Below are 16,904 nucleotides of genomic sequence, written 5' to 3'. Positions count from 1 at the left end.
CCACACAACAAGACAGAAGCCCTCAGCTAGCTGGAGCTGGCCGAACTTCTGTGGAAGGCAACTGAGTGATCATCTGTTGTCACATGGGCATAGGTGTATTGAGGAGCAGGAGAGAGGTTCATTCCCTATCCCAAGGATAATTATCAAAAGTATAATTCTAGAAAGTACGATTTCCTCCATTTCTTTATATCCCTTATTTCAGTGTCCCAATGACATTTTAGCACTTTCTATAGATTGTTTTAATTGTTTACCTCCTTATGTAACCACCTATCTCTAATCTAGCTCGTGGAAATGTTTCATGAAAAACAAAAACAGATCCATCTCCCTTACAGAACTGGAAAGAGAAACCATGGTTCCTCCTGCTTTAGCGTAGGGCTCTTCTAATCCATTGACGTAGTAGGGGAAGGCCTCAGTTTGCAGGCCAACCTATCCTGCTCTGTGATGCACTCTGAGGCTTTCATACTTAGCAGCCTGGATATCCTGTCTCTGACACCTGCCCTGTTTCCAACTGTCAAAACACAATAGCAGCCATATCCAAATCTGAAAACTAGAACAAACAGGTAGGGGATTAAGGAAAAAGTGGGAGGCAGGAGGTTGGTGTGGGCAGGCAAAAATAACCTGAAGCCTTCCAAACCAGCAGAAGATATGTTTCTTCAGCTTCTCCGTCATCAACTGCCTCTTTTCTCCTTCCTTACTTCTGCTGTGATTGTTCGAAGGGACATGAGAACAGAGCTTACCTCAAACTGCTCACCTCCGCAGTCCCAGGTATCCGGTAGTCTCATATTATGGTGTCATCTGAATCTACAGCCAGCCCCCAGCCACAGAAAAGACAAAACACATGTGCCTGACCTGCACACGCTTGCGTTTATGGAACCCACCTGGAGGGACTCCATTGGTGACCCATGTGTCCTGCACTTTCATTTTCTCCTGACTTTCGTATGGACCAAACAAAAGCCCATCCCTTTCCTGTCGGAGATAATAGGATCCTTCCAGGTCACGGAGCACCGGGAGTTCCCGTTTCAAAGCTTTCACTTCAGGTATAGTCGATGTAACAACATATTGATGCTGGACCGGAATGAGAGGATGTTCTAGTCCCACCATCTTACCTACTTCACGAGCCCAAAATCCTTAAAGAAAAAAAAACATTTTAAAATGTTACCACATATGAAAACATAGCACATCTGACATTAAAATGGCAATTTATTTTAAAATAAAATATTGAGAAGACTTTAGTACTCATGGCAAAGTCAAAAGAATGTCATAACGACTTTAAATTTTTTGTCATTGCAAAACTGAGTGGGGGAAGAGAAGACTGTATTCTACCCTGCCCCAGCGTTTGAAAGATATCTATAATCTAAGGGAACTCCATTCCTGAAAAAGCATTTTGCCCATAAGCAGAAAAAGGCAGGAAAACAACAACAAAAACAAATTTACTTGAAGGGAAAAATAAACACCCCAAATACATAAAATGTACAAATGATGATAAGAAAGACAGTAATGGACTGACCCTATTCCTGAAAGACAGTTGATCAAGCAATAAGGGGCCCTGTGTGATCCACATAATAATTATGCATAAGAGAGCCCTGAAAGTCAGTCCCTCCATCCCCCAGGCCCTCCTCTCCCCAAGTTACTGATACCTAAGATTCTACAAATACAAAATTGTGCTGTTAACTTAAAATTTGAAAACGTATAGGGGCGCCTGGGTGGCTCAGTCCCTAAGCGTCTGCCTTCGGCTCAGGTCACGATCCCAGGGTCCTGGGATCGAGCCCCGCATCGGGCTCCCTGCTTTGCGGGAAGCCTGCTTCTCCCTCTCCCGCTCCCCCTGCTTGTGTTCCCTCTCTCATTGTGTCTCTCTCTGTCAAATAAATAAATAAAATCTTAAAAAAAAAAAAATTGAAAACGTATATACTTTGGGAGAGAGAGCACAGTAAGTTTTATCTGTTATTGTAAAAGTTTAGTTAGAATACATTTGTAAGATCCTTTCCTGCAAAGGGCATGAAGGAACCAGGAGTCCAGAGCAGGAGGGAAAAAGAGTCACAGCAAAGAGGAAAGGGCGCCTAAGTAGGTGGGACTTCCTGTATGAGAATGTATCTCACTTCACAGTGTGTACTGGGAACGTCTTACTGGTGGCAATGAATGTTATTTTTACCTTTGCAGAAGAAGGAGTCAAACTGTGGCTGAAAGTACACTCGATTCTCCCCCCAGGTGACTCTTCAGTATACAGATGTGGAGCTAAAGTCCAGAGACCTTGGAATCAAGGTCTGGAACCAAGACCGGGAGACCCTGGAATCATCACTTTATTGGTTTTCTTGCTACGGAAAGACTTTATTTTAAAAATCTAAGACACCTTTACTTGCATAAAGGTAATTCAGAATCTAGAATGATTATATGGCAGGGAAGTGGTGTCACCTGACCCATCAGTGGATTATTTGGGGGGAAGAGGTTCTATTTGGTTGTTTGCTTCATAATAATTTTGAGTAATCATTCAAATGATTAGAGAATCCTATTCAAGTTATTTCTTTAGAGGTTGCGCTCTTAATTTTTAACCATTTCTGCTTCTGCTTTTTTAGGAATCTAATAAGGGGTTCTGGAGCCTCTGTCGTTATGAGGTTCAGAGCTAGATACAGAATTATCAATTATGAATCGGTCTGGGAACCCAGACTATGTACTCTTATGTGTCCAAATTTATTTCTATTTAACTATCTAAACATTGTCCTGTGTTCTGTTGTTTTGTTCTGGCCTAATGGCTAAACTGGCCGTACTTGTTTAATAGTCCCAGAAATGGATGTCTATTTGCAAACCAAAAATCATACCTGTGGGCATTAGAGTCTCTTATTGGTTTTTTAATAACTTACAGATTTAATTTATTTTTGTTAGTAGGAATATGTGAATTGCCAATGTCAGGACTTTGTAGGAAAATATAGGAAAGCCATATATTCTAGTTATATGCAACTATAGCAGATTTAAAATATGAGAAAACAAAATATTTAGCCTGGCAATTCAAACCACTATAGTATCCTCAATACACTTGTTTCAATTAAAAACATAAAATGAAGAAAATAAATTCTGTCCTATTCAAACATATTTATGAATTTCTGAGTCTAATTGCTTGCTTATTAATGCACTTGATCATTAAAATACAGTGGAAACATATACATAAATATTCTAGTGCTATATGATTTCAAACTCCATAACAAGCTCTATGCTGTTTTACCCTATGGTGGTGGTGTTTGTTGGCATTTTCTTCCTCTATATGTCAAGGAAGTTAACCTAAATCTGGCAGAATTACACTTCAACTCTTGCTACGGTCACCCACCCACCAAGTTCGAAGGTAAGAGAGACAAATATGGAAAAATCACTAAAATCTACCATTATGACCTGAGAAACAAGTGAAGAGTCAGTAACAATGTTATTGGAAATGCCTTCCATTTTTTTTTAAAAAATGCAATGATTAATTAAATGGACTTAAAATGAAGAGTGAAGGTTCATGGACAAGTTTACTTGTATAAGATGGTTTATACGGTGACAAGGATGATTTATACAGTGACATTCTTCCATGCAGAGTATCAGGCAAAATTAAGCAATTCTTTTTTGGCTGAACCCTGGGCTTCATGTTGGCATGATCCAATCATATTTCTGATTTACCATGTTAGGAAAATTCTTAAGTAAAGTTTACGAAGCTTAATGAGTCAATTAGAAATGAAGTCAAGAGAAACATTCTTCACCATGCAGAGAAAAAGCTTACATCATAATAAAGAGCTTCTGTTCATGCCACTGAGCTACACATTAGGTGGGTAGAATGAAGCAAATTTTTTTTAATTTATTTATTTATTTTTTTTAAGATTTTATTTATTTATTTGAAAGAGAGAGACACAGAGAGAGAGGGAACACAAGCAGGGGCAGAGGGAGAAGCAGGCTTCCCACTGAGCAGGGAGCCCGACGTGGGGCTCAATCCCAGGACCCTGAGATCATGACCTGAGCCTAAGGCAGAAGCTTAATCGACTGAGCCACCAAGGTGCCCATGAAGCAAATTTTAAAAGTTTCAGGTAGCAAAGGCAAGGTAGTCTATTTCATCCCAAGATGCTAGGAGTGTCTGAAACTGGTTTTCAGCTCTGCTTGCTCAAGAATAAGGTTACTACATTCTTGCTCCTGTAGGAACATCTACGTAGTAGTGTTTCTCGAAAGATGTTTTGCAGACTATCTGGAGCAGACAACACAGCACCTGGAGTATCTATTTAAAATACAGCTCCGGGGTGCCCCGGTGGCTCAGCCGTTAAGCGTCTGCCTTTGGCTCAGGTCATGATCCCAGGCTCCTGGGATCGAGCCCCACATCGGGCTCCCTGCTCAGCGGGAAGCCTGCTTCTCCCTCTCCCACCCCCCCGCTTGTGTTCCCTCTCTCACTGCGTCTCTGTTGAATAAATAAAATCTTTAAAAAAATAAAATAAAATAAAATACAGCTCAGAGACCCCAATCAGACCACTTCAGTCAGAATCTTTCTGAAGTCTGGGAAGTGGCCTATGGCGATTCTTATGCCCATTAGCTTGAGAACCAAATGTCCCAGCAGAATGGGTGCTGTATGACTACAGAGCAAGTGAAAGGAGGTGGGTAATCTTAAAGCCCGTACCAAGAGGTTATAGTAAACTGATGCTAGTCTCCCCGGGATGGGGGGCGGGGGGAGAGGGCGCAGATAAGGCTTTCAAAGAAATAATTATAATCATAATTATTACACTTAATTTTTTTAGTAATTTTTTATTACGTGGTACTGGTTCTGTTCTGTGTGCTCTACATTATTAGCTCATTTACTGATCATAACAACTTTTTGAGATAGGCACTATTATCTCCATTTTACAAAGGAGTAATTTGCCCAGGTCACAGGGTTGGCAACACCTGTGGTTCCAGGCCACAGAGCCCCACTGCCCTGGACTGTGCTGGAGACATATCGGCAAACACACATTTTTTCACTTTTAGACTTTCCTTTTTATGAATATCCTGAAGACTCAGCTGCCTTCTGTTACGACTTCATATAAAGAAATTCCTAGCAGGTTATGGTACAATTGAGTAGATAATAGTGGTATTTGTATCTTTTCATTGGGGTCACGTTTCCAAGTCTACATCCTGATTACTTTAATTAGATTTCAGAGCTGGTCTGAAGGCCTTGTCTGAATTTGTGAGACATCCTGGTCTCACTGAGTAGCTCTGGGATACATTCCACCAGCCGCGCATTCTCAAATCATGTTAGCACAGTGCCTTCCGCTGATGGTTGCTTTATTCATAAATTTGATCTCTGTTAGCTTCAATTCTAGAAGCAGGCATGCCCATATCTTTGCCCTCAGTTACTGAGGCTTACCTTTTAGGGAGCTTTTATACTTTAAATAAACTTATTTTGAAAACAGACCTACAAATAATTAAATACACACCTCTCTACACCTACCACGGACTACAAATATGCAATCAGTTAGATTTCCTCCAGTAACTTCTACCCAGTAGAAGAGAAGAGACGGAGGAAGAAAAGAAAAAAACAAGATTATGGGCCAGAGATATGATCTGAGTGAGATAAAGAATTGAACATTGAGACAGCATAGTTCTTCACATAGTTTTCAAGAACGAGCTGCCTGGATTACCAAGAACCGATGGGAAAGGGAGTAGATGCGGCTAGGCAAAAACCTCCAGGAGCCTGCCCTAAAGGAAAAACTAACTGATAAAGTCTCCCTCAGTTTACAAATGTCTTAGGAATCTACAAGAACAAAGCATTCGATACTATCATCAATAACCTAGCTTCCAGAAGGAAATGTAGATACAGTTAAAGACTTTATAACCTGCAGCCCATTGACAGATACTTGCAGTGGGCAGAGTGTAATGTTCCTCCGGGAAGTTCCCCACTATCTTCATGTTAATGCCTTACTAGGGGGGTAACAACCTTAACCTGACAGTGGCAAGGCCTCCAGGATCCTGTGAGTCTTCTTTAGCTTATGAAAGTTCTTTCGGAAACCTCCCTTTTTCCTTACCTCCCCCAACCCCATAGTATATAATCAGCCACCGCTCACAACCCCGGGGCAGCAGCTCTTTCTGCCCACGGGTTCTGTCCCCGTGCTTTAATAAACCACCATTCTGCACCAAAAAAAAAAAGAGCTCCAGGAGCAAAGGACAAAGAAGGACATCCTGGAGAATAATCCCAGGAATTCGGTTCCACGTAGTGGTAAATGCAGGGCCACACCATCAACCTAATTCCCAGGATTTGTTTTCCCAGGCCAGCGCCATTTTCCAGGACCTCCTGCCATTGCCCCCCCCCCCCCCTCCAATCACACCACAAGATTTCATAGCTGCACAGACAACTTCATCTGGTAACTTACTGTTTAGGTGAGATCTCCTTGAGAATTATTCAGTGATTCCTTATTCCTCACAGTAAAGAAAAAATTTATTACAGCAGTAATGAATTACGTAAATCAAAGCTTACCATTTTCGGAAAATGATAAATAAATGTGTTAAATAAGTTCTTCTACATGATTTCTCTAAGTATCAGTTGGGAGTGGTTGCCTGACGCACTATGTTGAGAGAAATGGCGGAGCATGGCCAAGCCCGTCAGAGATGAGTGCAGTGATCAGTTAGCGATGTCTGCCCGGGTGCTGGTATGGAGGTCAGAGTGTGTTTGTTTAGTTTGTTTAGTTTGCTATCACTCTAAAAACGGTCCAATGTATTTAGGTAATAAATCTGTGAGACCATAAAGTTGCAAGATTAGAAAGAGTCCTTACTACATGGGAAAAAAAAGATGAATGACTAATCTTCGATCTTCTAACAGAATTTAGATCAGTGGTCACTACGGATGGTAATGGGTGGGTGGTCTCAGATAGAGATTGGGGGGGTGAAGGGTGAGGCTCAAAAACAAAGCAATGTTTTATGCCTTTGCTTTTATTTTTTAGGCAAGTCCTTTTACATTATTTTGAATTTCAAATGATATTGAAGAAAGCATGAGATTTTTATGCTTTTCCAATGGGGGGCATGGATTAGAATAATTCAGAAATACTATTTTAAACTCTTAAATATTGAAGACACGACTTTTCTAGAACCACTGAGTGTTTTGTTAAAAAAAAAAAAGATAACATCAATCAAAAGTTACAAATTAGAGGAAAGAACTTAAGGGTCCCTGTTTCTGACCTGTCCTCAGGGCATATCATTTGACTTGATAAATAATGATTGTTTTCATTTTATAATTTGAGCAATGACTCAAAGAGCAGACCACAAGAAAATCAGCTACTGCCTCCTGCTTACTTTAGGTTTTAAATTAACCACTATGAACCACAGGTAAATACAAATTATTAGCCCAGTTTAGACTGCATAAGCATTTTCATTTGCACAAGAACTCACTTTTGTATGTGTGACAGTTGAAAATGACTTCACAGGTAAATGACCTGTTAGAAAGTGTATTAACTCAGGAGTCAAAAGACACAGGTCCAAGTCCTGGTTCCAACATAACTGTGTCGCTTTGCCAAGTAACATGACCTTTCCGGACCTTGGTCTCCACAGTGGAAAATGAGTGGCTTGTTAGATTATCTCAAATATCCCTTTTGACTTCACTACTCTGAGTCTAAGTTGTAACAGAGCAACATTAAAAAAAAAAAAAGGTTATGAAATATATTTAATAATGTTCTGAAAGGAAAAGGATTAAACATATTTTTTTTTTTAAGATCTTATTTATTTGAGAGAAAGAGCACGTGCACGCAAGAGAGCATGAGCAGGGGGAGGGGCAGAGGGAGAAGCAGACTTCCTATTGAGCAGGGACCCCGATGAGGGGCTTGATCCCAGGACTCTGGGATCATGACCTGAGCCGAAGGCAGACGCTTAACCAACTGAGCCAGCCAGGCACCCCAGGGTTAAACATTTTTTGACTGGAGTCAACCAATTAGAAATGGATGAGAGAGAACACAAATGATTAGATCTTCCCCCAAAAGCAAACTGAGAACAAAAAGGATGCTCACAAATTTGCACATTAGACTTTATTAGTATAAAGAAAGAGTGAACGTAGAAGGGAAAAAGCAGCATCATGAACAAAACATGATCTGGAGTAGAAGAAAACAGGATGGAGAAGAACACCAACTTTCTCTGTGTGTAAACAAGGGCAGAGTGGCATCACACGCCAAAAGCAAAGTGATGGAGCTTAGAAACAGACAAAATGTTCATCTTGGGAACATTACAGTGTTTCCCAACAATGTGCCTAGTATAAAACATTACTCTATGGCCACATGTCTTATATCTTTGCCACTTGAAAAAACCCACTAATTTATTTATTTATTTATTTAAAAGATTTTATTTATTTATTTGACAGAGACAAAGACAGTGAGAGCAGGAGCACAAGCAGTGGGAGTAGGAGAGGGAGAAGCAGGCTTCCCACGGGGCAGGGAGCCCAATGTGGGACTCGATCCCAGGACCCTGGGGTCATGACCTGAGCTGAAGGCAGACGCTTAACTACTGAGCCACCCAGGCGCCCCGAAAAAACCCACTAATTTAAATGTATATATATATATATATATATGTACACACACACATCATATTTGTATATATGATGCTTACCTGCAGTATTCACAATTCTTTTCGCTCTCATAGATCCCTCTGGCGTTTCAACATCCCATGTTCCATCTGACCTGGGTTTCAGAGAGGTCACCGGGGCGGGATATTTTAAAAGGGCACCATATTTCCTAGCCCCAGCAGCTAGGGCCATAGTTAGAGAGTAAGGATCAATGTGACCATCTCCAGGATTATATAGTCCAGCTAAAATCTAAATTAATCATAAAAGAGTCAATATTTAAACAAAACATACCCATTATTCAGTGTAACTATATCCTGCCAGGAAATGTTTAGTAAAACTGGACTTTAAAAGTGCATCACGGCATCGGATTGATCAGTCTGTACTTCTTTTTCCTTGATCAAAGCTCAGGCAGAGGCAGGACTCACACTGAGTGTTAAGTAGACACCCTATTTGACAGACGCTTGCAATTGTCTCCAACATCCATTCTCTACCCTGCCCCCCATAGCAATGGAAACTGAATGTTTATTTAGACATATAGCCACTAGGAACAATTTCCAATAGTTGGCAGTTATTAGTTCCAAATGGTAGGTAGAAGTATTACTAAGTTTTGGTCAGTGAAATACAAATGAAAGTGTCATGTGGCAGCTTTCATGAATAGTTTTTTAAAAACAATTGGCATGGGGCACCTGGGTGGTTCAGTCAGTTAAGTGTCTGACTCTTGATCTCAGCTGAGGTCTTGATCTCAGGGTCTTGAGTTCAAGCCCCAAGTTGGACTCCACACTGGGCGTGAAGCCTACTTAAAAAACAAAAGAAAACAAAACCACTGGCATGTCCCCATTGTCCCTTCTTTGTCCTTCCTCCCTCCTATTGTCTGGAATGCAGACATGATGGCCAGCCAGAGCTCTAGCTGCTGCCGTCTTGGAATAAGGACAGAGGAGTCACACCCTAGGAATGACAGAGCGATGATCTAGAAGGCAACTGGGTTCCTGAAATCTTCATGGAAAATAGCCACCATTCAAATCCTGGACTGCCTAAAGGAAAGAGAAACTTCTATCGTGTTTAAGCATTATCATTTTGGTTTCTGACATTTGCAGTCAGTCTAATACTAATTGATCAATTATTTATATTTCATTGTTCAGTACTATTAACAACTTCACATGTTAAGTGTATACAGGTGTCAGGAAAATGTATACTTGACTTAGTCATTCAACAACTAATGCTTGAATACCTATGTTGCACTAGGACTTCAGGCTAGGTACCGTGGGGAAACAAAGAAGAATGACAGTCTGATGAACCAAGTTGATAGAGGGAACACTGTGCAGTATTATAGTTAGGTCTCATTTATTCAATAGAAATCTACTGAGCACCCAATACGAACAAGGAGCTTTTGTCAAATGTCTTTTCTGCATCTATTGAAATGATCATGTGTTTTTGTCCTTTATTCATTCTATTAATGTGGCACATTAAACTGATTGATTTTCAGATGTTATTTTTTTAAGATTTTATTTATTTATTTGTCAGAGAGAGAGAGAGAGAGAGAGAGACAGAAAGAGCACAAGCAGAGGGAGAAGCAGACTCTGCTGAGCAGGGAGCCAGACTCGGGGCTCGATCCCAGCACCCCGGGATCATGACCTGAGCCGAAAGCAGATGCTTAACTGAGTGAGCCACCCAGGCGCCCCAGATTTTCAGATGTTAAATCAACCCTGCATCCCTGGCATAAATTCCACTTGGTCATACTGCATTATCCTTTTTATATGTTGCTAAATTCAGTTTGCTAGTTAAGGATTTTTGCACCAATATTCACAAGGGATACCTGTCTCTCTTTTCTTGTGATGTCTTCGTCTGGTTTTGGTATCAGGGCAATACTGGCCTCATAGAATGAGTTGGGAAGTGTTCTCTTCTATTTTTGGAAAAGTTTGTGAAGGATTAGTATTAATTCTTCTTTAAATGTCTGGTAGAATTTACCAGTGAAGCCACCTGGGCCCAGTCTTTTCTTTGTGGGCAGCTTTTGATTACTAATCCAATCTCTTGTTATAGTTTTAGTGCAAGAGACTTGTTTTGATTTTTTTTTTTTTTTTAGATTTTTTAAATTTATTTCTTTGATAGAGAGAGATAGCCAGAGCAGAAACACAAGCAGGGGAAGTGGGAGAGGGAGAAACAGGCTTCCCGCGGGGCAGGGAGCCCGATGCAGGGCTCGATCCCAGGACCCTGGGATCATGACCTGAGCCGAAGGCAGACGCTTAACGACTGAGCCACCCAGGCGCCCCGAGACTTGTTTTGATTTTAATGGAATTCATATTACTGTAGACTTCCAAATGTCATGTTGGTATTTTATAATGGATATGTCCTCATTGCAGTAATCCAGTATCTATTTGATTTGGCACCCTGCCCCCAGATCCAGAGACTACTCTTTCCACATATTTCCATTGCCTAATACCTTTGAGAAAACTCTGATGGTGAGAACTTCCAGCAAAGCATTCCAAGAGTGACATATAAACAGATAATAAGCATAACCTTACAGTGATGGAATTTCAGTGCAGACAATGCAACTCAAGTCTGCAACCACACTCACACAAAACTACAGAGAAGAGAAGGCCAGCAGCCTATAGACTCACGAGGGCAAACAACCCCAGCACCCAGATCAATGATACAAGGTGCCTCCCCAGTTCAGTTCAGGTCCTGCTGTGGTCACTAGGGAGGAACGTAAGCCCCTGCTTCTCTCACCAGCGCCATCTGGTGGTATACTTGAGTAGTGTGCACAATGGAGTCAGAGAGCCTGGCTTCAAGTCTCTGCTCCATCTCTTTCTAGCCGGATGAGCCTGAGTCCGTTATGTAAACTATCTAACCTGTAATTTCCTGTGTAGCAATAATATATATTGTATAATATTATTGTGAAAATTAAATAGAATTATGTATATAAAGGGCCTAGCATAGAACCTGGTACGTAAATCTACGCTGTAGTGTTGTATAGTGTTAGTCATGCTTATTATCCGAATGGGATTATTGCCTAGCCAAAAAGAAAAAAAAAAAGACACTAAATTCCCAAGTGGATTTTCTCAGCCAAATTTGGTTAAAACTAGATCAATAGCTGATATAGAGCCTGTTGGAAGTACAGTTAAGAGCTAAATGGTATTTGTGGAGCAACATAGAGTGGCCCTTCTAAATTTGATTTTGTAAAAAGTTTTAATAAGACAGCCTTTCTATATGCATATTTATCATACTAGGTAATTATTTTATCTGCAGTTCTCAAACAGAAATTTATGTATGGAAACCCCTAGATCTGGGGACACAGTAATAGAAAGGTGTTGAAAATGCCTCCTCAGTTGTCACAGGTGGAAAACTAAACTTTTTTCATTATGCTTTTATATTTCATTTAGCATACATAATAGTACACCTTGTTACATGCCCAGATTCCAGCATTAATCATCTGATTTTGCCATTCCAAATGTGTGCGCAGTTTTTCTACCTTTAATAAACTTCTTAAAGTAACTTTTTCTAATCCTAATTCAAGTCCACAAATGGTGAAAATACCCTGAAGATAAATACCTTATTCATGTTGAGTAAAGGGAACATCTCTTGAATTTTTTCAGGCCCAATAATGTACTGTTCTGTCGCATGCCAGCCGGTTCGAGTCATCTGATATTTAAATTCATCGACCCTCACAGGAGTTGTGGCAATTCTGATACTACCAGGCTGATGGAATCCCACCACCTGTGACAATCATGCCAATAAAAACACATAAATAAATCATTATTTGGCATTCAAACATGGTTCTTCTTCAGCACAATGAAAATGCGAGTGTACAGAAGAGAGATTTACTCAGCAGTGCAAGAGATAACTATATAAAATCTTTGCATCTTACACAAAGACATTCACTCAGCAAATACTCACCGGCTCCTCTGTGTCCAACACTCTGTAAGCCCCAGAGATGCTGTTATAAACAAGAAGCAAAGAGTCTGCCTACATGGCACTTATAGTGTATGGGTGAAGGCAGACAGCTGAGAGCATAATTACAACAACATGGGACAGTGTTCATATGAGAGGAAAAGAAAACCATGTGAAAACAAGAAAGACCAAGGATTTGAGGAAGGAATATAAAGAATCAGAATGTTGCAGTGATGAGCTGAAGCGTGAATGGAAATACACATTTATTTGACATTTATTGAAGTCCTTCAGTTGGCCAAGCACTCAGTTAGGCGCTGGGTCACAGAGATAAAAGATGGATTCCTTGCCCTCAAGTTTCTCATAGTCCCTAGGAAGACCAACCAGTAAAGCAACTACCACAACAGAGAGAGAGAGAGAGAGATTTGTGTTATAAGAATGTTATATGTTGTGGCGCCTGGTGGTTCAGCCGGTTAAGCGTCTGCCTTCAGCTCAGGTCACGATCCCAGGGTCTTGGGATCGAGTCCCGCATCGGGCTCCCTGCTCAGCGGGGAGTCTGCTTCTCCCTCTCCCTCTGCCTGCCGCTTCCCCTGCTTGTGTGTTCACACTTTCTCTCTCTCTCTGTGTCAAATAAATAAATAAAATCTTAAAAAAAAAAAAAAGAATGTTATATGTTGTTAGAACCAAGAGACGTGCCCTCAGCTGGCCTGACTGGTGGATGGAGAAAGTCAAAGACAGCTTCTCAAAGGGGGTGACCTCAGGGAAGGGTGGAGGGTGAATACTGAGATGGGGTCTGAGAAGATGCTGTTTCAGGCAGAGAGCCCAGCACATTCCAGAAATATATGTAATTAAGAATAGTTGAAGCATATGAGCATGGCAAAGAGTGGCAAGAGAAAATGTTGGAAAGCAGGCAGGGCTCAGCTAAGGAAGACTCTCCTCCTTTGGCCTTTGGCCTACAAACTGTGGGGAGCCATTTGATAGTTTTAGGCAAGGAAAATAGCATGAAAAATTTAAGTAAACTCCCATCTTAGCCTATGGATAGTTTTTACCTGCCACTTTATTTTGAGAGCACTTATAAGTATGAAAAGAGATAAAAATAAAAATGAGGGGCTTTTAGTGAAGTACTTTTCAAAACTGTGTGACAATCTGGCAGCCATGGCCCTCAGATCCTTTGTAATCCAGTTGCTGAAAGTCTCTGATTTCTTGGTTTCTAGATATAGTAACTGACTGAAGATATTTTTGAAAGCTGCTTTTGTATCCTTTCCTTATTTAAAAAAAAATCAAGAGTGGTTAATTACATGGGAAATGTGCTCCAAGAAATTAAATGGCTCGTAAAGCAAACTTGGGATTCTTACCTTAAATGGCCATCAAATTTCTCTACCACGAGAAACATTCCCCATGTCATTAATGTCACCAGACACAGCTTTAACGATGACCTATCAAAATTCTTCAGAAATCCTACATATTTCTGAGAAATTGACCTAAAAGACAATTTCAAGTTAAATGCATTTACCTGTCCAGTTTCTTCTTCCAACTTCTCATAAAGTTTGATGCTAGCATAATGTATCTTCTTCAAGTTTATTCCAGGATGAAAGTAAGTTGTTAAACCTGCCTTAAAAGCGGGAAGGAAAGAAAATACTAAATAAAAAAATAAGAACAATAACATTCTCTAAAATTTTTTCTTATTTGAGTAGAGTTGACACACAATGTTACATTAGTTTCAGGTGTACAACATAGGGATTCAACAACTCTACATTATGCTATGCTATGCTCATCACAAGTGTATCTACCATCGGTCACCATATAACACATTACAATACCATTGACTATTCCCTGTGCTGTATCTTTTATCCCCATCTCTTATTCCATTATCTGGAAGCTTGTATCTCTCACTCTCTTTTACCGCTTTTGCCTATCCTCCCACCCGCTCCCCTCCTCTCTGGCAACCACCAGTTTGTTCTGTGTATTTATGGATCTGTTTCTACTTTGTTTATTCATTTGTTTTGTTTTCTAGATTCCACATATAAATGAAACCATACGTTATCTGTCTTTCTCCATCTGACTTACTTCACTTAGTATAATACCCTCCAGGTCCATCATGTTGTCACAAATGGCAAGATCTCATCCCTTTTTGTGGCTGCTTAAAATTCCATTGTCTAAATATACCACTCTTCTTTATCCATTTATCTGGGTTCCTTCCACATCTTGGCTATTGCAAATAATGCTGCGATAAACACAGGGATACATATATCTTTCCAAATTAGTGGGTTTTTTCCCTTTGGATAAATACCCAGGAGTGGAATTATTGGATCATATAATATTTCCATTTTTAATATTTTGAGGACCCTCCATACTGTTTTCTATAGTGGCTGCCCCAACTTACATTCCCTCCAACAGTGCACAAGGGTTCCTTTTCATCCACATCCTCGTCAACAACATTCTCTAAGTTTTAGTAGTTTATCTGTTAAGCAGTAATTTATTACTGGCAAGAAACTGAGAAGCACCAGCCATTCTTTTGGGATGAGAACACATCAGCTCCAGTTTGAGCACAGCTGGGCATAAGACTCATGGCAGAGTTATGAGAAGCAATTTGAACCATGTAGGTAATGTGAAGTCAGCCAATGAACGTATACTTTAAGTCCCTAAAAGTCACTAAGGAAAAAGTGTTTGTAGGTTCATAAATGGGATGATTAAGATGAGAGGTTTAGGAATGTATGCTGTTAGGAAGAATACGGGGGTGGGGGTGGCATACAACATGGACCCAAACCAGCAAATCACATGTTCCCATAAGGACAAGGAGCATGGACTAGCAAAATTTTCCTTGACCCAATCCCCACCATTCTCTTAAATGGAACAGCCCTCCTGTTCTCTTTCCTGAAATTCCCAAAATTCAAGAATTGGAAAATTCCTGAGAACTGGAGCCTGGCTAATTGGTGAACAGACTTTTGTTGAAGCTTAACCTGTCTGATGAATACATAGATTGTAACCCACAAATATGTGCTGAATAAACACTTATTACTCTCACAAAAAAAAATATCTAAATAGTAGCATGCCAAAACCCCTTTTACTAACTCTGGCAGATGCAACGTAGTATCCAAAAAAAGAATTCTAAGCAATTATATGAAGCAGCTTCTCTAAATTAAGTATCTGGGGCCCCATTTTGCAGCTACTTTATTCTGGAAAGCTCATCAGAACACAATCTGTTCAAAATAAAATCTGTTTGGGAGGATTTATAAGGTTCTTCTATGATAGTGGTAGGTATTCAGTTCTCCTGAATTCAAAAGCACCCCATTTGAAGTTCATCACTCATCCTTTATGGACCAGAACCCTAGGGCTTCTATCAAGTACTTGTTCAAGCATTTGGACACATGCACAGCCTTTTTTTTGAAAAATCCTGGCAGGTCTTAGAGATGCTCTCAGAGCGAAGCCCCATTCTAATGGAAGTGCCAGTCAGGCTCTTTCACTTTCAAATATCCCACTTTCCTCTACAAGCTTAGTATCTAGTGTGCAGATGAGCTCTTCTAGATCAATAATGGAGAATCCCTAGCCTTCAGGTGTCTGTGTGATATGCCTTCCATATATCTCCTGTCAGTTGAAAAAAAAATAACATTCACAAGCCCTGGTAGGGTTCCATTCACCATTTACTCAAGATCCTCTGAGCTTAACCTGGGGTAAATCAGACCACCAGAAAATTGTATATCTACACTATATCAATCCTCTTCCCTTCCCCAGAAAGCTATTTTCATAGAATTATGAATAATCTTTCATATGAAAAAGTCACATGGGCTCATTTTTGTAAAATTGTTATTCAAGACATTTAGCCCAATGAACTTGGTTTAGGGAACACTGTGTTTCTATTCTGGGCTTCAGCAAGGATATATTAAATGGGAATTTTGAAGGAGAAAATATTGTTCTTTTTTTTTTTAAGATTTTATTTATTTATTTGAGAGAGAGAGAGCAAGCACAAGTGGGGGAGTGGCAGAGGGAGAGGGACAAGCAGACACCCTGCTGAGCCAGGAGCCAATGCAGGACTCGATCCCAGGACCTTGAGATCATGACCTGAGCTGAAGTCAGATGCTTAAACTGACTAAGCCACTCAGGTGCCCTGAAAACATTGTTCTTATCCTTTAAGATTTTGTAGCCTGACTGAAGTTATGAAACTTTCACATATGAAACAGTGAAATCAAGAGCATATGATTCAGTGCCAAAGCATTTAGAGAAAAACATAAGAACTAAGAGAAAAAGCTCCTGGATGGCTCAGTCAGTTAAGCCTCCAACTCTTAATTTCAGCTCAGGTCATGATCTCAGGATCATGGGATCAAGCCCCAAGTCAGGCTCCACACTCAGCGTGGAATCTTCTTTCTCTCTCACTCTCTCGCTCTCTCTCCCCTTCTGCGCCTTCCCCCGTCTAAAATAAGTAAATAAATCTTTTTAAAAAAATATGAACTAAGGGGTGCCTGGGTGGCTCAGTCGTTAAGTGTCTGCCTGGGGCTCAGGTCAT

General features: G+C 40.3%; 1 protein-coding gene across 9 annotated transcripts in view; it reads right to left on the bottom strand.

Annotated features, from left to right (window-relative positions):
* The window catches only part of DMGDH (dimethylglycine dehydrogenase), a 130,464-nt gene that overhangs the window by 48,337 nt on the left and 65,223 nt on the right, over window positions 1-16,904 (bottom strand). For 5 of the 9 annotated variants that reach the window (XM_078067150.1, XM_078067149.1, XM_036106530.2 and 2 more), the window contains 4 exons: window positions 13,917-14,015; window positions 12,068-12,232; window positions 8,566-8,770; window positions 879-1,127 (listed from right to left, as the gene is read on the bottom strand). In XM_078067150.1, coding sequence (XP_077923276.1) covers window positions 879-1,127; window positions 8,566-8,770; window positions 12,068-12,232; window positions 13,917-14,015 — 718 coding nt within the window. The remainder of the gene's footprint in view (window positions 1-878; window positions 1,128-8,565; window positions 8,771-12,067; window positions 12,233-13,916; window positions 14,016-16,904) is intronic. The other 4 variants (XM_078067144.1, XM_078067147.1, XM_078067146.1 and 1 more) reach the window with 1 other exon arrangement.

The sequence above is a fragment of the Halichoerus grypus genome, chromosome 2 (genome assembly GCF_964656455.1).
Source record: "Halichoerus grypus chromosome 2, mHalGry1.hap1.1, whole genome shotgun sequence".
NCBI classification, from domain to species: domain Eukaryota; kingdom Metazoa; phylum Chordata; class Mammalia; order Carnivora; family Phocidae; genus Halichoerus; species Halichoerus grypus.
Note: the sequence above shows the minus strand (reverse complement) of the source record. Positions and strands in the feature narration are given on the sequence as shown.